Raw genomic sequence first — 22,794 nt, 5'->3', positions numbered from 1 at the left:
AGTTTGTACCCTGAATTACCCACTTCCTTACTTTTCTCTCCTACCCATTTAGTCTCCTGAATGCAAGCAATATTCACCCTTCTCCTTTCCAAGGTATCCACAAGCTCCATTAATTTTCCTGTAAGTGATCCAACAGTCCAAGTACCAGCCATAATCCTCCTCCTATCCTGCTCCTTCCTAATTGGTCTCTTTCTATGATATATTCTATTGTTTTCTATGTCTATCTTGTGTTATGTTCCACTATTTATTCTACTATCTGTCCTATGGACTAACTTCTTTACCCACACCCGTCCATGATGTGGGAACCCTTGCTCACTTAACACCACACCCGGGCGCTGGCATGGCGCGTCGCTTTCGGTGAACGCCCTACACCCTTGCATATTTATCACTACACCCGGGCTCCGATGTAGCGCGTCGTTAGTAGAGGACGCCCAAACGTTTATATCTTTTGAATCCATATCATAGGGTGTGACGAAATTTTTACGCTGGTTGTCACCTACCGCAACCCTCCTCCTTTATTCGGGCTTGGGACCGGCTAAGTGCAAACTACTTAGGCGGAGTTTTTTGTTCTTATTCACTATAGTTAATTATTTGACTAATGATTAAATTAAAAAAAATAAAGGAGCCAAATAATTAATAAAATCAGATATAAGGAATTAAATCATATATTTTTAAAAATATGAGGACTATGTGATTAATTTGGACATAATTAATAAATTAAATAATAATTTGAGTACACATTTTAAAAATTATATTATTATTATTATAAATCTCACTTTGTATGAGAATAAAATTAATAATGTTAGATTAATATTTATATATATACTCGTATACTTATTATATATTTTTTAATTAATTTTATATAAATATTGAAGTAAATTTTTAATTTAAGTTTTTCTTTTATGAGGCTAAATTTTTATTGTATTAGATGTATGTTTTTAAATTTTTTATATTGATTTAATTAAATCAAAAATTAGTATTTTATATTTTAAAAATTTTAAATAATAAAATAAAATTTAAAAAAATTTAAATTATAAACAAAGCACATTAAAAATCTAAATTTAAATGTTAGCCACTAATCTCTTTAAATTTAAATGCAAGATACATTGTAGACATCATTGCCCCCTAAATCTAATAAAAGAAGGCAATTTAATTTTAAATCCAAAAACACATGTAAAAGAGAAATTGGGAAGAAAAGTATAAATAATTTAATTAAAAATAATATATATATATATATATATATATATATATATATATATATATATATATATATATATATATATATATATATATAAAAGGGCCACAAGCAAAACAAATGAGCAACAGGTCTCACTCTGCTCTCTCTCTCTCCACAATACATTTCCTTTATTAATATAAAGAAGCTATTCTTGGAAAACTCAAACAAAACAATCCCTTTTTATCCTTTTTCTCATTTCTCATGCTTCCATTTTGGATTAGGGTTTCGCTGTGCTCTTCTTTCACTTTGAAGCTTAAACCCCAGTCGTCCCGATCCTTCTCAACTAGCCGTTAGATCCTGTTTCCCGCCAATTTCTATGTTATCCCAGCCGTTGATTCACCTTATTTCAAATCTTAGCAGTTAGATCTGTCCTATTCGGTACCATTTTCTTTTTTCTCGTACCATTTCAGTGGAAATGTCGGCGGTTGAAGCGGAGAAGAAGGTCGATGACGAGAAAAAGGGAGGGGAAGTCTTGTTTTGTGGTGCCACTTGTTGGAATATGATTGGTCGCAAGAAAGGTTCTCAGGAAGGCAACTTGGTCTCTCCTACTCGTCTCCGTCCTCTCGTCGGCGTCGACATTCGCTTTGTTGCCTCCGGCTGCGGTGAGTTTAACTTCCACGTTATTTTAATGCACATAAACATGGTTAATTTTGAGATTTCTTAGTCATTTTTAGGCAAAATTTGTTATTTTGAGACCTTGCATTCTCTCGTTGGTCTTTGGTTTCATCTGGGTGTTTTACAGCTGGTGGTTGTTTTGATTGTTACTATCATTTCCATTTAACGCACATATGAACATTCGCTCATTTTAGTGCAGCGGGTTTTTGATTTTTATCTTGTAATGCTTGATGCAGCATCATGTCATTGTGTGGCCCTGGACGTGGAAGGGCGTTGCTATACATGGGGGCGTAATGAGGCATGACTAAACTCGGTTTTGAAGTTCTTTGGTACATTTAGTTTCTCGTAGTTTGATATGTCAAGGTCAACTCATGAACTTAGCTTGTGTGCGCAGAAGGGGCAACTTGGTCATGGAGACAGAGCTCGGCGTGATAGACCTACAATTGTTTCAGAACTTTCAAAGTAAATTGTTTGAGCTTATGTCTTGTTTATAGAATGTTGAGAAAGTTAATGCTTTATCTTCTTTTATCTGTTGTTCATTTTGGTTTTTTCTTCTATATGAGTTACCTTTTTTGTACTCATGCTTTCTATTGATTATGTGTAGAAACGAGAGTTTATCAAGGTAGATGGTTTTAAATATAGTAACTGCCGTTACTGAAAAGAAAATAAGCTCAACCTTACCATTACAACCGATATAACGGATTTTTAAAATTGTAGATGTAAAGGCCATTGCGGCTGTCATGTAAAGATAACGGCTGTCATGTAAAGGTAACGGCTCCTACCAACTGTTAGGTAAAAGGCGGCGAAGGCTATTTTTTTTTAAATTTTTTTTGGCATAGAATCTTTGACTTTTCTTTTTTTTTTATTAATACTAACTATGTCTAAGAACGATGTATTTAATGCCTTTATATGATATATTTATGCTTATTATTTAGTTCTATATCTTAGTTTTAATTATATCTTTAAATACCTATTTATTTAATAAACTTTGAAACTTTTCAAAAAAATTTGCATAGCGACAAGCCGTTATTGTTATATTACAAGTTTACAACCATTACAACGTAGTTATTAAAGGCTCACTAAGGCTCTAAGGAGTCTGGAGCCTAGGTGCAAGGTGCATGTATGCGCCTGAGCGAGCTGAGTGCCAAAAAAAAAAAAAGTCAAATAAATGTGAATATTCCATCAAATTTTAAATAACATAAAATTAAAAATAATAATAACTAATAAGAATTCAAGTACTAATATATTAAAGCTTGAATAGTCTTTTAATATTTCAAAACTAAAGTCAAGCAATTATAAAATAACTACTCTTCAATCTTTATCAGGAGTAGCATTATAATCTTCTTCATCATCTGCTATATCTTCATTCTCTTAATACTTATCTTTAAAATCAATATCTTCATAATTTTCCTCATTTTTAAGAATTAAAGGAGTATTATTTAGTTCTTAAGTCAGTGGATGATGTTTTTCTTTTGGCTTAAATCTTGAAATAGGTGTAAATGTAATAAATTTTTTTTCTTAAAAAAGATAATAAGAGAGTGTTAGTGTTGAAAATGGAAATGTGAGAGGTTTGCAATCCTAGGTGTGGTGGTTTGATAAGATTTTAGCAACTAGTTATCCTAGCGATACTAATTTCAAAAACTCTTTGGTGCTTCAATATTTGATTCTGATAGATGGACAAATTTTGAGTTTAGTGTTAGCGCTTTTTGTCAATGGAAGTGCTTGGCAATGGTAGAAATAAAGAAGACATGCCTTTCTAGAACTTTGTGCTTGGAACAAGGCGCATACCTAGGCGCAAAAAACAAGGGTCTGGTGAATATCGCCCGCCTTTCTCCTATAGAGGCACCAAGGATGGAGCCTGGTGAGGCTTGAGCTTGAGGCGCGTCTTTAATAACTAAGTGTTACTGGATTGTTTTTGTTTTTGACTTTTTGTTACTTATGGCACTTGTGTACATGACCGCGAAAGTTGGCCATGACCGCAAGTAACGAGTTTTAGTGCTGTATCCAATATTTTTTTTTTTTAAATTTTGTATAAATAACTAAGTGTTACTGGATTGTTTTTGTTTTTGACTTTTGGTTACTTATGGCACTTGTGACCATGACCGCGAAAGTTGGCCACGACCGCAAGTAACGAGTTTTAGTGCTGTATCCAATATTTATTTTTTTTATAAATTTTGTATAAAATTGAACGTGTATTATATAGAAATAAAGATTAGGGTTCCAATAGCAATAATGAAATAGAGGTTCATATGGCAGCGTAGACCTTCAATTGTGTCTAAAACTTCCAGGAGCTTTAGCTGAGTTGCTACACATTGTCTTTGTTTCACAATTTGGTAATGGCAGAAGAGTCTGCAATGTATCTGGTTAAGAGTTCCTGGCTTTGAAATGTTGGGAACTGGATATAGATGATCATATGAAATGTTACAGGAGTATTTAACTAAAAAATTCAAATGAATTTTTGTAGAGAAAGACAGTGAAGCGATTCTGGTTTGTGACAGAAAAGTCTGCTAGATTTATTTCTTCATTAATTTTGGCTTGGGTATGAAATTGGAGGTTTAAAGTGTGATAGTGCCAAGCAGCAAGAACTCCCTTACCTTTATGTTTGACACTTGTTTAGCAAGTTTTTTCCACTTAAAGAGTAAGGTAGCCGCTCTTTGTCTTGAGAATATAGAATGTCCGCTGTCCAATGAACTTTCTCCTTTTATGTTATGCAAGTTGCTTTTTTTGGCATTTTTGTTTGTTGCTTATTTTGAATCAAAGAGTGTTCTTAGACTTTAAGTTAGTATTTTTAATGTTGGTAATATTTTGTGGTTGGCATCATTATAGTTGGCATCTAATGTGCTATTGGTTGTTTTGAAGTTATAAAATTATTAGAGCTGGTTCGGGGAGGAGCCACACAGTGGTGGTCACAGAGGATGGTCAATCCCTAGCATTTGGCTGGAATAAACATGGGCAGCTAGGTTCTGGTTCGGCAAAAAATGGTAAATTTAGTTTTGAATAAAATTTTAATGCCCATGTACCTCTCTTGATTGTGAAAATGAAATCAAATTTTACTTTTGCTGGAAAAGTATGCATTTCTATGTTTTTATAGAAGTAATATGTAGTTTCTATCCATGAGTTGTGTTGCATTTGCAAATTGAGCAGCAAAAAAATCTTTGTATTCTTCAGATTAGTCTTATTTGCAGACATGAATTGATCTGTTCTGTTTCTGTACTTCACCATGAATATGTTTATTTCTAGATATCAACCTTCTGGATTATACTTTTGCTCTATTGCTTTATAGAAATCGAGTCATCTCCTGTTCGCTGTCTCGTGTCTGACGTCAAGAATACTGCTTGTGGAGCTGATTTTACTGTCTGGTTGTCATCTGTTGAAGGAGCTTCTATACTGTATGGTTTGTGGATCGTATTAGTTCTGTTTTTCTTGGTCTTCATCCAATGAATTTCATGGCCTATGGTTCTTAGTTTACTCGGACACTCTCTGATTTGCAAAATATTTGCTGGTTTGTAGAACTGCGGGCCTTCCACAGTATGGTCAGCTTGGACATGGAACGGACAATGAGGTGTGTTGAAAGGTCTTTTGCTTTAATGGTTTTCTCAGTAAATAAATTTCAATTCATCAATTGTGTATGAGTTTTACTAAATTTTGTGATCTGATGTGCTAAGCACAACAATTACTGGAAATTATAGTAAAAAAGTTACAAGAACACAGATCCACATTCCACGCACATTTGTTCTTCATTTCTTCTGGTTTCAAATGAAGCACACTTGAGGGATTAGCCCAACATGTGAAAGACAGTAAAATCATATGGATTTGAACTTTTGAGAGCAATAAACTTTGCATACAAATGCAGCAAAGCAGAGATTTACAATTCTGAAATGGAAAATTGGAGAAAAAGTGTGCAGGATTTTTGGAATAAAATGAATTTCATAAAGTGGGGAATAGGACAGTAAGGTTTTATTAAGGTTTATATACAAACCTCTAAATAGTGTTTCATTTCAATAGAGTGGCATCACATCTTTAGGCCAGGTCAGTTTATACTGGAAATTTTCATGTAATACCAACACCAAACCTGAAAATTAGTTATTAGATGTTTTGCTTCCCACTACCAGTCCAAAATAATTGAAACCCATGTGTTTGTGTTGGTTATAGTTAGGCTTTTGGGTGTGGAAGTTAAATGAGCAGCATTAAAGGAGTAGTGCTAGGGAGTAGATATGATAAGAGGGAATTGAGTTTTTTATTTTCAAAACATGCTATTTTGGGGATTGGATTAGCCCTTCAGCTACATTAGTTTATGTTTTGATTTTTGAGTTGTGATGGGCATGGATCCTCATGAAATATTGTCTGTGCTTGCAGTACAATACTAAAGATAGCTCAGTCAGGCTTGCTTATGAGGCACAGCCACGGCCTAGAGCAATTGCTTCTCTTGCTGGGGAAACTATTGTAAAAGTTGCGTGTGGAACTAATCATACAGGTTATTAGTAGCAAATGCCCTTTATCTGTCCACACACACAGACACATCCCTGCTTCTCCTATGGATGTATATCTTTTGCTGTTGTTTCCTGAATTTACTAGTTTGTTATGGGCATGCAGTGGCTGTGGATTCAAATGGCTATGTTTATACGTAAGCTTCAAATTTAATAGCCCTTTTTCTTCATGTGCATCTAATATTCATCAACAATTGACAATGGTTCATTGTGTGTATGTTTAGGTGGGGCTTTGGTGGTTATGGAAGGTTTGTTCCTGCTTTTTGATGTTGGCCTTTACGAGGCATGGAATTAAATCATATTGGATAAACTTAGAAGAATTTAAGAGCTTTGCACAATGCCAAATTCTTGTTTGCTTTTTTGTCAATCATGCATGTAATTTTTTAAAATGCTGATTTATAGGCTTGGACATAGAGAGCAGAAGGATGAATGGGCTCCTCGTCGTGTGGAAGCCTTTTCGAAGCACAATGTTCTGCCTGCTGATGCAGTGATTTCTGCTGGTTCTCTGAACTCTGCATGTACTGCAGGTATTATCTGTTCATTGATCTTGTCTTAGTAAAAGTACTTTTTCTAAAAAATCTATGTATAATTACATGTTTCCTTGGGATATTATTTGATAATTTATTGTCTTCCTGTTAGTGATCTGATTTTGTTTGCTTATTGGTGGGTTATGAATTGGTATAATCAGAATAGCTATTTTGAAGGTTGCTAAAACAACTCTAAGTTAGCAGATGCAAATAGTTATTGACCATAACTTTGGTTTTAGAGAATTGGTTTGTTGTGTTGTGTCACCTGGTCGGATTTTCTTGTATCATGTTGTAATAGGGTCAACATTGTTATCGTGCACAAAGCTGTGCATTCAAGGAAATACATATGGATAGCATTTATAAATTGGCCATCTAGGTGTGCTATACTGCGAAGCATGGAAACACCAGTCACTGGCATTTCCTTGTCTCGGAATCGTTTCTGAGACAGAAACAGCAGGACACAGCCATGACACGTTCTAGGGCTATGTCTGGAAAATTCAAAGGATGGAAATGCGTTTTCGACGGCTGTAGATGGCTTCTAGCTTACAATCAGCATTTGTTAATCTCCCGGCAAAACCCATCGTGAAGCTATCCAAAGCCATCGTTAATCCCATCTTCTCTCGTGCTTGAGCTTGCTGGATGAATCAACTGCTTCACTGGAATTGGAGAGTGGTCTGAGTCTCGTCGGTGATGTTTAGAGTGGGTAGGGGAGTTGCTGAGTAGAGGGAGACGTGAGAGAGAGAAGAGTGGTGCCATGTACTTTCTTGGTTTTTGATTGGTCCTTAGCTTGTTTCCTTTTTGATTTCTTTTCTTTTGTTGTTCTTTTTATTTTCAAAACAATAAAATATAATAGATTGTAATAAAATAACAAGTTCTAGAACAATTGTCCTATCTACTTGTACTATACTCATTTTAAATTTCTTTCTTAATAATTGAGCAAAATAAATTAAATAATACTATTAATATTAACAGTAAAAATAAAGGAAAATGCTAACAATGATAAGTTAAACGTAATTAAATTATCAATATTATAGCTTTATTAGTTCTAAATTAATTCCCTATGTTTATTTTATTTATGTATTTTTTATTCAATATTTATAAATATATCCCTAAATTTTTTGTATTTACCTGTTTCCCTCACGTTTCCATTTCCTGTTTTTGAAAATGCCGTTTCCTCGTGTCTGTTTCCACGTTTACCTGTGTATGCTTTTCCGTTTGCTTTCTATATGGGACCTTTTGCCTTTGCAACTGAAGTTTGCATGAACACATGCCTACTCTTACTGCCTTGAGGCCTATTTTATGTCTCTGGTTTGTTTTTTCAATTGAAGAAGAGTAGCTGACCACATCTGTTTTTATGGTCATTCGTTGACATGTGATTCCTGCATCTTTCCTTTTAATTCCTAAAATAATAATTCCTTTAATTAAACTTCATTTGCTTATTTCCATTTTCATGGCATGCTGGTTTTTGAAGTTTTCTTCTCCTTGCTTTTGGTCACACACACAAATGCAATTGCATGTGGCACACTATATCTCCACATTGGTGGGTCTTGGCTTTTCTTAGACAATCATGCATCCAGCTGTCAGTACACTTTGCCTCATCCCAAAGACTATATAGGTGCACACTTTATGGAAATATGTTTTTCATATGATTAACCCTTAAATGTGTTCACAGCTGCATGCACATAGCAACTTATAGTTGTTGACTTTTTTATTTGAGGGGAATTCTAATTATTGATTTTGATTAAGCAGTTGGCTGCCCAATTCCGTCTTCCTGACAATCTGTTGCTTATTAAAACAAGTGCTGATATTTTCCAGTTATATTTGTTTTCCAGGAGGTGGACAGTTGTACATGTGGGGCAAAATAAAGAACACTGGTGATGACTGGATGTATCCTAAACCTCTAATGGATTTAAGGTTCTTCACTGCCATTTTTAATTTAACTTTGTGATGTTCTCCTTGTTCATATGTTAGCTCTATGTGCTTTTGGTTTTGATTCTTTATGTTTATTATTTGAGTTGTTTTTAGTTAATGCTCCTTGTTGAAATATGTTTGACTGTGTTTATCTTATGATAATCCTATCATGTCATTTTGTTTAAGTGCTGTAATTGAGGTATTTTTCATATTTACAAAGGTGTTAATACACAGATATATATATATATATATATATATATATATATATATATAGATACACACACACACACACACGATCTTCTCCTATTCTATATGGATTAGAACTCTAATTCTACATGAATTAGGAATCCTATCCTATAGGAGTCAATCTCCTAATTGGAGTAGACTTCCTTATTAAGAAGACTTCTATAACACTCCCCCTCAAGTTGGAGCATAGATGTTAATCATGCCCAACTTGTTACACATGTAGTCAACCTAAGCTCTACTTAGAGTTTTTGTAAACAAATCTCCTAGTTGGTCTCCAGTTTTGATGTGTTGTGTTGAGATAATCCCTTGTTGAAGCTTTTCCCGGACAAAATGATAATCAGTTTCAATATGCTTGGTCCGTTCATGGAACACAGGATTATAAGCAATATGGATAGCGATTTGATTATCACACCATAACCGCACAGGCAAAGAGGTCTTAATAAGGTCAACCTCATCTAATAATTGAAGTATCCATATTATTTCACACACTGATTGTGCTATAGCTCTGTATTCCGATTCAACACTAGATCGCGAGACTACGCTCTATTTCTTACTTCTCCATGTCACTAAATTATCTCTAACAAAGACATAATATCTAGTAGTTGATCTTTTATCAGCCTTAGAACTTGTCCAATCTGCATCTGAAAAGCATTTAACATTCAAATGCCCATGATTACTATATAATAAGCCTCGTCCTGGAGCTCCCTTTAAATAATACAAAATTTGTCCCAAAGCTTTCCAATAAGCAGAAGTTGGAGAAGACATAAATTGACTTACCACATTGACTATGCAATATTAGAACGAGTTATTGTAAGGTAGTTCAATTTGCCTACCAACCTCCTGTATTTTTCTGGATCTTCAAATAGTTTACCATCCACTGCTCCAAGTTGGAGACTCGGGGTCATTGGTGTATTGCAAGGCTTAGCGCCTAATTTTTTAGTTTCTGTCAGTAGATCAAGAACATACTTCCGCTGAGACAAGAAGATATCTTACTTTTCATAATTTCAATACCCAAGAAATATTTGAGTGGGCATAAATCTTTTATTTGAAACCGGGTCTGAAGAAAGTGTTTAAGAGATGAAATGCCTACAGAATCACTTTCAGTGATAACAATATCATCGGCATACACTACCAGTAGAATTAAGCTAGTCTTAGACTGCCTATAGAACACCGAATGATGGCACTTACTCTTTTGCATACCATAATCTTATACTACTTCACTGAATCTCCCAAATCAAGCTCGAGGACTTTGTTTCAAGTCATATAGAGACTTTCAAAGTTTGCAAACTTTACCCAACTCCCCCTGAGCAACAAACCCTGGTAGTTGCTCCATATATTCCTCCTCTTGGAGATCACTATGAAGGAAAACATTCTTTATATCTAGTTGGTGCAAAGGCTAATAATGTGTAGTTGCTGGGGAGATGAACAATCGAACTAAAGCTAGTTTAGCTACAGGAGAAAAAATATCAGAGTAATCTATCTCATGTGTTTGAGCATATCCTTTGGCTGCAAGACGCGCTTTTAATCTGGCTATAGAATCATCAGGATTCGTCTTTATCGAGAAAACTTATTTGCACCCAATAACCTTTTTACTAGTGGGTAAAGGCACCAGCTCTTATGTATCATTTGTATCTAAGGCCTCCATCTCTTCTTTCATAGCGGCGCACTAATCAGGATGAGATAATACCTCAATGACTGTTTTAGTGATTTTTATAGAATTTAAAGAGGTAACAAAACATTGAGAAGGAGAAGACAAATGATTAAAGAAACAAAAGAAGAAATAAGGTAAGTATATGTACGTTTACCTTTGCGAAGAGCAATGGCAAGATCTAAAGTAGGATCATGATCATTGGTAGTAATCGGATCTTCTGACGACGAAGATGTTGGAGGCTCTAAGTATGGAGTCTGCAATCTCCTTGAATAAACATGAATAACAGGGGGTCGGACTGAGACAGGGACAGGGACAGGGACAGAAGTAGTAGGAAGAGGAGATTGTGTTTGTTTAGTATTGTAGACTAAAAGGTTATCATCCTCCCCCTGATTCTCATATATAGATGTTTGAGGAAATAATGGATTAGACTAAAAAAATGTAACATCAGCAGAAACAATGTAACGATTAAGAGTTGGAGAAAAATACCTGTATCCTTTTTGGAGCTGCGAGTATCCAAGGAAAATATATTTAAGAGACTTTGGATCGAATTTAGAAACTTGTGAACGAACATCTCGCACAAAGCAAGTACAACCAAAGATCCGGGGTTCAACGGGAAACAATGATTTAGATGAAAAGAAAATAGCATAAGGAATATCCCCATCAAAGTCAAAAGATGACATTCAATTGATAAAAAAACATGCTGTAGAAACTGTATCGGCCCAAAAATGTTTAGGTATTTTCATTTGGAAAAGAAGTGCCCTAGCTACCTCAAGAAGATGTCGATTTTTTTTTTTCGGTAACACCATTTTGAGATGGTGTATCAACACAAGAAGACTAATGAAGAGTATCATTCTGAGTCATATAGTTCTGAAAGTGCTCAGAAAAATACTCTTTAGCATTATCACTTCTTAGCATATATACAGAAGTATTAAACTGAGTTTTAATTTCAACACAAAAAGCATTAAAGATAGAAAATAGCCCAGAACGATTCTTCATTAAATATAACCATGTAACACGAGAGTAATCATCCACAAAAGTAACAAAATATCTAAATCCAAGTTTGGAAGTAATGGAACATGGACCCCAAATATCAGAATGAATTAATTCAAAAGGGGACGAAGTCCGTTTATTGACTCTAGACGCAGAAGGTAAACCATGATGTTTAGCAAACTGACATGACTCACATTCTAGTATTGACAAAGACTGAAACTGAGGACATAATTTCTTCAAGGTAGATAAAGAAGGATGACCTAATCTACAATAAACTTCAAGAGGAGTTAAGGTACTGGAGCAAGCAATAGATCACGGTTCACATATATCAAGGATGTAGAGACCTCCTGACTCATGCCCTTTACCAATAATCTTCTTTGTTGTAAGATCCTGAAACAAACAATGATCAAGAAAAAAGGAAATAGACAATTTAAGTTTCGAGTGAGTTTACTAACAGATAGTAAATTAAAAGAGAAGTAAGGTAGACATAAAACAGATGATAAAGATATGGATGTGGTTGGATTCATAGTTCCAGAACTAATGACACACGAAGTAGATCCATCAGCTAGCGTGACTGTGGAAGGAGTGGTAAAAGACTGAAAATCAGATAAAAGAGCAGAATTACTTGTTATATGATCTGTAGCACCAGAATCAATGACCCATTTGGACTAGGAGGACATAAGGCATGTAGTGAATTTACCTGACTCGGCGATAGCAATGACTGAGCAGTTGGTAGGCTTTAGAGATGCTTGATGCTGGGAGCTGTGCAAATTCTTCTGCAGACACTGAGAAAGTTTTCTCAGTAGAGGAAGACACTGTAGAATTTTTTGTTACCATATGTGCCACTTGGGATTGCTGATTTTTCCTCTGAAGTTTTAAGCAGTTGCATTTTGTGTGTCCATGCTCATGGCAATAATAACAAATGACTCCTCCCAAGTTCTGATTAGAACTAGCCTCCATATTATGTTGATTGTTTCTGTGGTTAGTAACCCCTCCTCTATATCCCTGTTGTCCACTTATATTTCTACTAATAAGAGCACCGTTAGTAGGTTGTGAAGAATAAGTGCTTTCTGTACGAATGACACGTGTAAATGTATCATGAAGGGAGGAAATCTCAAAACTAGAGAGAATAGGAGATTTAACAGTTTCATATTCTGAGGGTAAACCAGCAAGAAAACTCATAATAGCCATTTGCTCACGTTGAGCTTGTTGCTCCTTTATATCAGGACTAAATGGTAACAGAACATTAAGCTCTTCATAAACACGTTTAAATTCCATAAAATATGCTGTAAGAGTCTTGTCTTGTTTTTCAAGTCGATAAAATGCTTTGCAAATATCATATATGCGAGCCTTTGCCAGAGTATAAAAATTCTAAGTATTCCATCAGTTCTTTAACATACTCACAGTGATTAATAAGGCTCATTACTTCACTATAAATTGAATTCCGAAGTTGTAGAAACAAACGGGCATTTTCCCTCAACCATGTTTGTTTAGTATCATCATTCGGTGGATCTTTTGTGAGATGTTCATCTTTGTCAATGCTCCTTAAATAAATCCGAACAGTTTTGCTCCACTCCAAGTAGTTTAAGCCATTAAGTTTGTTTTCAGTGATTTTAGTCATCACTGGGACTACATGTGATTATAGAATTGGTCTCACTCTTAGCCATTGCACCTCAAAGTCCACAAATAGCCCAAGCTATCGAACACTGGCAGATCCAGTGACCCGAGAGAAGCGATTCTTCAAACACTGCCAAGAACGCAGCACCAAAACCAAACACGGCCTGCAGGGATGGGATCACCTCATCGGGGCGACGCTGGGGAAGAATGTTTGGCTGTCAGGAGTCGCCGGAAAACACCACACATGCGGACACGCGCCGGTGCGTGGAACAGTAGCCGAAACACATAAGTGGCACGTGGAGGCCACTCTCTCCACGTCTGGTCACCAGACTTTGAGGGGCGGCCGATCGGTACCTGGGCCTCCTTTTGAGGCTGGCTGTGAGGTACCTTGATAGTCCTAGGGAGTCCTCCTAGGTTATAGTGTGCCGATGAACTGGAACAGGGAATGGTAGAAAATTTTCAACGGAAAAAAAAACTTAGGAACTAGGTACCTGTTGCTCTGATACCATGTAATTGAGGTATTTTTCATATTTACAAAGGTGTTAATACACAGATATATATATATATATATATATATATATATACAATCTTCTCCTATTCTATATGGATTAGAACTCTAATTCTACATGAATTAGGAATCCTATCCTATAGGAGTGATAGGAGTCAAACTCCTAATTGGAGTAGACTTCCTCATTAAGAAGACTTCTATAACAAATGCTATCTGTTTGACATGGTGTTTTGTCTTCTGATTATATTTGATTAAGCCTGAACATGAACTATGCTTGAGGATCTATAATATAGGTATTCATTTTTAATAATAGTTTCACTAGGGGATTGGTTGTATATGTAGTCTTTAACTTTATATTCATGTAAGAAAGCTGTATTAGTTTCTAGTAACCGGGCTGCGTATGTTAAGAGTACTTTCTAGTTACCAGACACTTTTATTAATAGGTTCACCAGGGGATTGGCTGCATATTTTGTTGAGCAAGTTCTATAATCGTGTTGGTAAGCTGTATCATTTTCCAGTTACCATGCCGCAAACGTCAGAATGGTTTTGAATCTACACAGCTTTTCTGAATAATATATTCCCAAACTTTAGATGCAACTATAGGAGTCCTGCATTCATATTGGACTTTAGAAGTTGAGCTCCTTATATGGTCGTGGATTATAAAATCTATAGGATCTGGGTCAATTTTGGACTTTTTGTTGAAGTATATGAGGTGCTGTGTCGTGTGATAATTTTACTTGTATAGTGCTAATGTCTTGTAGAGTTGTTACTCGAGTCTTGAGGGATGAACCTAATGTTTGAATACAAATACCGGACATCTATAGTTGTTTTTCTTTCTGTCTCTAACTCTCACTGCCCTCCTCTTCTTCTCCTTCTCTTCCTCCTCCTCCTTATCCATCTTCTTGCTGAACATATAGTTCAAGATCTGTTTAAAATAGTTTAGCCATCTGACTTGGATGATATTCCTATTGCCACTCTTGGTCGACTGATGGTCTGTGGCCCTTATCATGAACCATTACTGTGATGCTTGAGTGCCCAGCCTCTCATTCATGCATTGGCAGCACAAAACATATTAAAGAGAGACTCTTTCTAGCCTGATTCTGCATGGTTTCCTGTGTCTGCTACATGATATGAAGGTATCCATTGGCCTCCAACCTTACTGCTGAGTGCTGACTCTTCCTATACATAAAACGATGTTATGTTCTTTTCAGTTCTGAAAGCATCTGCATCAGACTGCCTCTATGATTAAATCTGTCTTCTTCTGTGCCTGTTTTCTTCCTGGTGACATAATGCTGCTACATCAAGAATAAGAAACACTCTTGATATTTTGTTCAATAAGCCTATACCATTTTCATTACCTATCTGTCCATATATTTCCCCCGTTTGATGGTCAAGAGAGTTCTGTATCTTGACTGGTTCTCACTTGATTAAAATATGAATCTGCCGAACCTAATGAGGTAGCTGATACATGCTTACCATTTGCACACTTTGTAGTCTTATACCATGGCAATGGGATTTGCACATCATTGGTCAAGGTTCAAAATGCAATTACTGAATGCATTTGTTTCCTTCACTTTGCTAAATACATGGTTTATATATGTTTTGTTCACTTTGCAATATGTTGCTGCTTTGTTTATGATCTTTTGATTTTTAGGGCCTTGTGTGAAGTTCAGAATTATCCTACAAGGAGTTCAATTAATTGATTTTAATATGCAAATAACAATTCTAAGATAATTGTTGCTTTTCATTTTGGTGTACAGTGGTTGGAATTTACGATGTATGGACTCTGGCAACATGCACCATTTTGTTGGTGCTGATAACTCCTGCATAAGTTGGGGTCATGCTCAGTATGGTGAACTAGGATATGGTCCTTCCGGACAGAAGTATGTAATTTTATGCTTGTGATCTTTATTTTTGTGGTGCTTCACTCTTTATATTTATTTTTCACTTTTGTCCTTGCTTCTGCATGTCAGGTCTTCAGCAGTACCCAAGAAGGTAGATATTCTCGAGGGCATGCATGTTATTGGGTGAGAAATATATTATATTTATTCTATTTCAAAATATCCATGCATTGCCATATACTACAATTTTATCTGTGGAATTTGATGATGCATACTTCTGTTTCAGTGTTGCATGTGGTATGGGACAATCCATGGTTATAGTTGATAGAACAAATGTTGGTGATCGGCTTGAGCAGGTAATTCTTTTTGTAGCGCATGCCCAGTTGTCCTGCTATTGAAAGTCAGACTCTTTTTGTGCTGCGTGCATAGTCTGTGTTTTTAGATTTATGGTTTGCTGGTAGTACCTAATTGCCATTTATTGTTAATGTAATTGCAGCAAAACTAGTGTCATGATTTATTGATATTGAGGTGGACTTGGTATCTAATAGAGCTGATTGGTGAAAAATGATTCATATAGCCGATCCCAACTAGTTTAGGATTAAGACTTAGTTGTTGTTTTCCAAGCAAGCAAGTACTTGTTGCCACCTTAGATTTAATCATTTATATTTACTTGGTGGAAATGTCGGGTACCTGTTTTCTAAAACATTGATTTCAATTATTTTTGCTGTAAAATAAAATAAATTTGTTGATCTTCTCTCTAATTCCTATTTAACTATCGGTACTTTTTTAGGATTAAGATCTATTTCTTCACCCCAATTACACGTTTAATGCATGGTTTTTGTTAATCTGTCTCTCTCTCTCTCTTCTTTTTTTTTTTTTTTCTTTTTTCCCCCCCACAGCTGGATATCTATGATGGCAAGGCTTCTGGTGAAGGTATGGTGACAAAATTCATTGAAATATTCTTTGATTTCATTTTTTGTTTGCTGCATTCCTTGGCATTTGTAAGTTTTGAGCAGGCGTACATTCCTTGATTTCTTTTCTTGTTTGCTAAATTCCTTGGCATTCATTGATATATTCATCAGTTCATTTTTATTTCGTTTTATGCATCTGAAATGCAGTCATGAACAATTATTATTGCCATAATCTAAAATGTGTTAAATCTAGCGGAGGCCTAAAGTTGGAATTGAAGCTAGTAATTGATTATTTTTCCTGCAGGATGTGAGGAACCAGAGATGAAATCTCCAGCTCCAGCTGCTAAGCAAAGTACCAGAAAAGGTGCGTCTAAAGCTTCTGACAAATCCAAGAAAAGGAAGAAACCCAAAGATTCATCAGAATCAGAAGATGAAGGCATCACTGATGATGAAAGTGAAAGTAGTGAAGAACAGGTCAATGGCCATAAACAGGGTAGAAAGGTTTCTGGTAGAGCTCGAGGAAAATCAGCAGCAGAAGGGAAAGTTGGTGGGCGTGGACAGGTTCACACTTCGGTGGCAAATAAAACTACCAATTCTTCTCAGGTGAAAGCTGTCAAGAGAGGAAGGCCACGGAAGGCATAAGTTGCATACTCAGTGGGTGAATATGGAAATTTTGCTGTGTAGAGAACTGTGCTATCTAATACAATTGAATACTGAATCTGAATTTGCGATTCTTTCAATTGATCAAGCATTTTCAAATTGCATTTCCCTTGGCACCTTTTTGTGTTTCCATTTGTAAGGGAAGCAATTTATGTTGATTAACGTCTAGATTATTTGGATATCTAAGAGAACTGAAGCATTTCGTGCAACAGCTTGTACCATTTTGGTATCAAAAGATGAAAAACCTTCATTCTAACGTGTGAATTGATGTTGGTGTATTAGCCCTTGTCATTTTATCTTTTGAATTTTGTTTAATCTATATTTTTAGGAATAAAATTAAATTGTTTTTAATTTTTTAATTTAGATATTTAAAAAATAAAATTTAACAATATTTTTAATAATAATATTAAATGGATTCATAATGACGGTAGCCTTTGCTTTGTGAGCACCAAGCACAAGGACCCAACTTCCTTCTTTTCTGTCAGTGGCCTTTCAGTAGGGCAATAATCGGTGCAAATAGAAAAATTAAATTGAATTGTATTAAATCGGTTTGATTTTTAATCTACATAATTAGGTTTAGTATTAAGTTTTAAATATTTTTATTTTTCAGGTTTAGTTTGATTATTAGAATGAAAAATTTATAAAAATCGAAGTGAACTGATTTTTTTTCTTCTCTTTAAAATATTGTGTTCTGGGGCAGTATATCTAGAACATTTTAATAAACTTTAATTAACTTCTTTTTCTTTTCTATTTCGACCTCCTCTGCACTTCTTCTCTTTGTAAAACACAATACCATCAATATCACCTCCTTTATTTTTCTTATCACGCCATCGCCGTCACCATTACCAAGTGACGCGATAATCTCACACTTCTTTTTCTTCTTTTTCTTCGCATGTAGCACTACGACCATGTGACAATACCATTCGGTCTTCATGCATAAGCTTCATCTTCAATTTCATTCTCAAATCCCAAAAGGGCAAAATCAAAATGTCTTTTGAATTTGATCATTTGCATATTCAAAGGACATTCTTGATTTTACTTTTTTGGATTTTGAACATCGATCTGTATACAATTTAATTCTTCAACAAATTTTTTGGATATATTTAGGGATTGTTGATTTGAATTTTTAATTGTTATGTTTAGAGTTTGTTTATTGAAATTTGGCATTAATTTTTTTTTGTTTATTTAGATTCAATTTGTATGTTGATTGTATTATGAAATTGCAAATGTAAATATGTATGGTTGTTATTTGTTAAAATTTCTTATTCTTGAAACTGTAAATTTGAGAATAAATTGAATCTATATAATTGGTATTTGTGTTTGTGATGCCTGTGATGTTGAATGTGAAAATTGAAATTGTAGAATGAGAAACTTACTGAATCAAATCAAACCGAATCAAATTAGTGCTGTTCGGTTTAGATCAGTTTCCTTAGTTGTTCTGCTTGGTTCGGTTTGAAAAAATCATAATTTCGATTAATTTAATTTTAGCAGTTCGGTCTAGTTCAATTTGGTTTGAATTGAATACTCACCCCTAGTCTTCAGGGTGACATGCCCTTTCCAATGCCGGCCAAGATGATTTGGTCTACTCTTGTAGTGTAGAAAAGAAGTTCAATTGGTCTTCCAAGTAGGTTAGATTTTGAGGATTTTTCTTTCAATGGATGGGTCTACAATGGAAATGGGTTTCCTCCTTTTTAATTTTTATTCGGTGAAATTGATGTTATATTGTATCGGTTGATACAGTAAAAATTTATGTGGGATCCATCATAATTAATTCTGATTATGCGTTGTGCTTCTCCAGGATAAGTTGTTTTAGAATTATAATAAAAACCACTTTTAGTGACGCTAATTAAAATCATTTGGTGACGCTAATGAGCATTGCTAAAAAATTTTCCCAGCATATTTAATTTAAGCTTTTCCATTGCATGATCAATTTGTCATACTGAGAGTGATGTGTTTTATCATTATTAGTTCAATGTCTAAAAGCTATTTCTTTCAATTGAAAGCAATTTTATATATTTTAAGTATCATTGTTGTATATTTAAAAGTATCACAAACTAGAAATTTATTAAAAATATCTAATAAGAAATGAATAAGTCTAATATTTCACATTAATTATATCATTACAAAATAATATAAATTATTTTTTGAGGCCAATAATTAATATAAAATAATTTTTTTCCCAAGTGGGTGGAAGGGGGAGACTAAATAGGTTAATTTTCATACTTTTAATCGAGGGCTAAATAAGTTTAAAATTAAGTTTTGAATTAAATAAAACTTTGTATTTTTTAATTAAGGTCAAATAAATCTTCACTTAATAAAATATTATTTTTTAATAATAAATATATAAATTTTAATTTTTAAATATTAAAAATTATTTATTATTTTTAATTAAAAAAAGAAATTAGAGAGCATTATGAACAAAAATTATTTAATATTAAAATTACTATTTTTAATATTTTATTATTAAGAAATAGAGGAAATAATTTTATTATTAAAAAATACATAAATTTATTTAATTTGAAACTTGATTTTAAATTTATTTAACCCTCAATAAAAATATAGAGGCTTATTTTATTTTATTTTATTTTTTAAATTTAATTCAGCTCAAACTTTTGAAAGATTTAGGTGAGAATTTTAATATTTTAAAAATTACTTTGAATTAATCAAGATAAGAGTTAAAAAGAGGAAAAAAATAAGGGTAGTTAACACCAACAAAATTGAATTAAAACGTGAGAAAAAGGCATTAAGAAATCAATAAGTCAGCAGTGTGAAGGTCATCCAAACTATAAAATTAACATTATAAAATTTTTGGAAATGAGTTCTCTCTCTGTCTGTTTGAACCAAGCAGTCAAGCACAACAGAACATGTGAATTAGATCCAGTAGGAGCAGTTCAATTATTGATATCAGTTGCCCATACTTCTACTGAGCAATAGATAAGTGTGTGTCTATGTAGAAAATTAACGTGGAAAATAATTAGTGTATGAAAAATATATTCTTTAAAAATTTATTTTTGAAAATAAAGTCTCATGAAAAAATAATTTTAAATTAATGATATTTATTTATATTATGTATATATATATATATATTTTTTATATTGTAATAAAATTATCAAAATCTAAAAAATAATTATATATTTTTTAAAATGAGTGATGCTGTCACTAAAATTTTTATGGGTATAGATCTACGAGATAAGAGAGCCCTATGGGTTAGTTGACCAGTGTTGGGAATTTGGAGAATGAGAGTAGAGTTGAGAGACCTTGTTGGTCTAAGAGTTATCTTTGTAGTAGAATTCTAACTCCGTATTTCAAAATCATGTCAAGGAGGGAGATCTCTCATTTATGGGCTAAGTGTCCGAACGACCTTTATACCTATTAGGCAATAGGTGGATCGCCGTCTTAGGCAAGCATGGTTTGGACGGACGCCCCTCGGGCGAGCGTCTTTTGGACGAATAGCATCAATAAGAAGTAATTTTCCTTAAATATAGTTTAATTTTCACTTTGACCAAAATTTTTTTTATTTATCTATTTTTTTAATGTCTTAAACGCTAAAAAATATAAAAACTTTTTTTTCCAACAAACAGAGCCCAAGATTTACCTATTTTACATAAAGTTGTAGCTAAATTTTACATTAGTTGTATCTTAGATGATGAAAGAAATAGAGTTACCCTTTGACCATTTGTTGCTAGAATATATACTTTAGAAAGGAAAAAAATGTACGAAAATTTAATTTATTATAAATTTAAAATATAAATATATGAGTTTTATTTATTTTATATATGAGTCTTATTATACACATTATATTTTAAATCTATGATATACTAAATTTAGGTAAAAAATTCTGCTATTTTATTTCATTTATTTGAATATAAATAATTTCTGCTTTTTACTTAATTTGTTTGAATATAAATTAAAAAGATTAAATAATTTATTTCTCAAAATTTAAGAATTAAAGTGTAATATAGTTTAAAATTCAGGGATTAAATAAATAATTTTTTAAAATTTAGAGACTAAATTGTAATATAGAGTAAAATCTAAAGGCTAAATTAGAAATTTCGTTTTTATTTTTTTGAAATTCACGCTCATAAAAGGAGGAAAAATTAGGGATCCGTGTCAACTTAATTAGTGAAGGAAATTTGAGCTTGGGGGGTTTTGGATTGCTTACTTACAATGGTGTTGGGATGAAGGGAACAGACAAAGACAATTACGTTTAGTTTATCACTTGCACTGTATTTCTTGTATGTAGTCTCGTTCGAGTGCAAGGGTTTTGAAAAGCAATTGCTCATGATTCGATCATTTTTGGAGGAAACAGGAAGCTTTTTCTCCTCCCCCCCCAAAAAAAAAAAAAATCTCTCTACAAGAATTCTCTCAATTTATGATCAATCCCTCCCTCCTCTTGTCCTATTTTTTTTTTTTCTGTGTTTTTATGGTGGTCCCTTCTTTTTATGAGGATTTTGTATTAATTTTTCTAAATAGAAATATGATAACTGATTTCATCTGGCTGGAGATTTTAGATCTTGATTTGCGGATGTAAATCTTTTAAAGCATACTAGTGTGGCATGATCCTCCGTTAAGTATAGTGACTTGAACTATATGCATAAGTTTATGAAAAATTAGTTCAAATATGAACGACCGAGAGTTGCTATTTTAACGTTCAAATCAAATGAAATATCAATGACTACTCAGAATATTTATATCTATTATCAAAATCATCTTTAAGCAGAAAGATTTAATATCACAAGTTTTACATTCATTCTATAGGATTAAGATTATGTGTCTCTTATGATTATTTATAATATCTGAAGTTTTGATATTATTAATAAATTTATATTAAAAAAAAAGGAACTTCTTGCAGGATTGGCTTAAAAAGGGATGAAGCAGAAGCACACAGATTTCGGCCGAGGGACTACCATAGTGTTTGACAAAAACCCAGCAAGACGACACTGGTCCCAAATTTGCGAAGAAATTCAAGGTGTCGCCACATTGTCTATAGGTAGGATTGTGCAATTAATCTTAAACCATTCAATTTTTAATTAAACTGAATAAAATTAAAAATAATTAAAATTTTAAATTACAAAAATGTTAATAAAATTAAACTGAAGTAAGAATTGAACCAAATTAAAAATTTATGTTCAATTTAATTTGATTTATTAGTTTAAATTTATTTATCGAATCTTTTTATTTTTTAAGCTATTACAAATTTCATAAATTATGTATTATATTTCATAAAAATCCATAAAATCAATAAAAATTGATCATAAATCGAATAAATCGTAATGAAAATAACCAAACTAAAAATCAAAGTTTTTAAAATTACTAACCAAATTAATTGAATCAATAAAAAAAATCAAATTGATGAAAATTAATTTTTAATTATAATTGATAATTCAAAGCAAATCAAATCATTATAACTAAAATATTTTAATTTGATTTGATTTAGTTTTAATTTTAATTTAATTAATATTACTTCTTAATTTAATTTTTTAATCAAAGAACCATTGTGCAAAATTTTAAATTTTTGTTCTCTGACAGAAACTATGCAAACTATTAGCTCAAGGAGTAATAAGGACGAGTCCGCCTCTCAGGAGAAATAAGG

General features: G+C 33.4%; 1 protein-coding gene across 1 annotated transcript; it reads left to right on the top strand.

Moving 5' to 3' along the window:
- The first annotated feature begins 1,324 nt into the window (after positions 1-1,324).
- On the top strand, positions 1,325-17,457 carry LOC110673754 (uncharacterized). Its single transcript, XM_021836936.2, has 16 exons — positions 1,325-1,839; positions 2,089-2,150; positions 2,247-2,314; positions 4,712-4,833; positions 5,136-5,241; positions 5,363-5,414; positions 6,209-6,326; positions 6,446-6,476; positions 6,564-6,587; positions 6,742-6,866; positions 8,699-8,780; positions 15,550-15,672; positions 15,763-15,816; positions 15,917-15,986; positions 16,530-16,563; positions 16,846-17,457. Exons 1-16 carry the CDS (start codon positions 1,653-1,655, stop codon positions 17,181-17,183), a joined length of 1,596 nt encoding a protein of 531 aa, XP_021692628.2. The 5' UTR covers positions 1,325-1,652; the 3' UTR covers positions 17,184-17,457.
- The last annotated feature ends 5,337 nt before the right edge of the window (positions 17,458-22,794 follow it).

The sequence above is a fragment of the Hevea brasiliensis genome, chromosome 2 (assembly GCF_030052815.1).
Source record: "Hevea brasiliensis isolate MT/VB/25A 57/8 chromosome 2, ASM3005281v1, whole genome shotgun sequence".
In the NCBI taxonomy this organism is placed as follows: domain Eukaryota; kingdom Viridiplantae; phylum Streptophyta; class Magnoliopsida; order Malpighiales; family Euphorbiaceae; genus Hevea; species Hevea brasiliensis.
This window is presented reverse-complemented; position numbering and strand designations above follow the sequence as displayed.

Coding starts and splice junctions, on each gene's coding strand:
- LOC110673754 (XM_021836936.2), top strand. CDS start 1,653: ATGTCGGCGGTTGAAGCGGAGAAGAAGGTCGATGACGAGAAAAAGGGA. Junction 4,834..5,135: donor TTCTGGTTCGGCAAAAAATG/GTAAATTTAGTT, acceptor ATTGCTTTATAG/AAATCGAGTCATCTCCTGTT. Junction 15,673..15,762: donor TATGGTCCTTCCGGACAGAA/GTATGTAATTTT, acceptor TCTGCATGTCAG/GTCTTCAGCAGTACCCAAGA.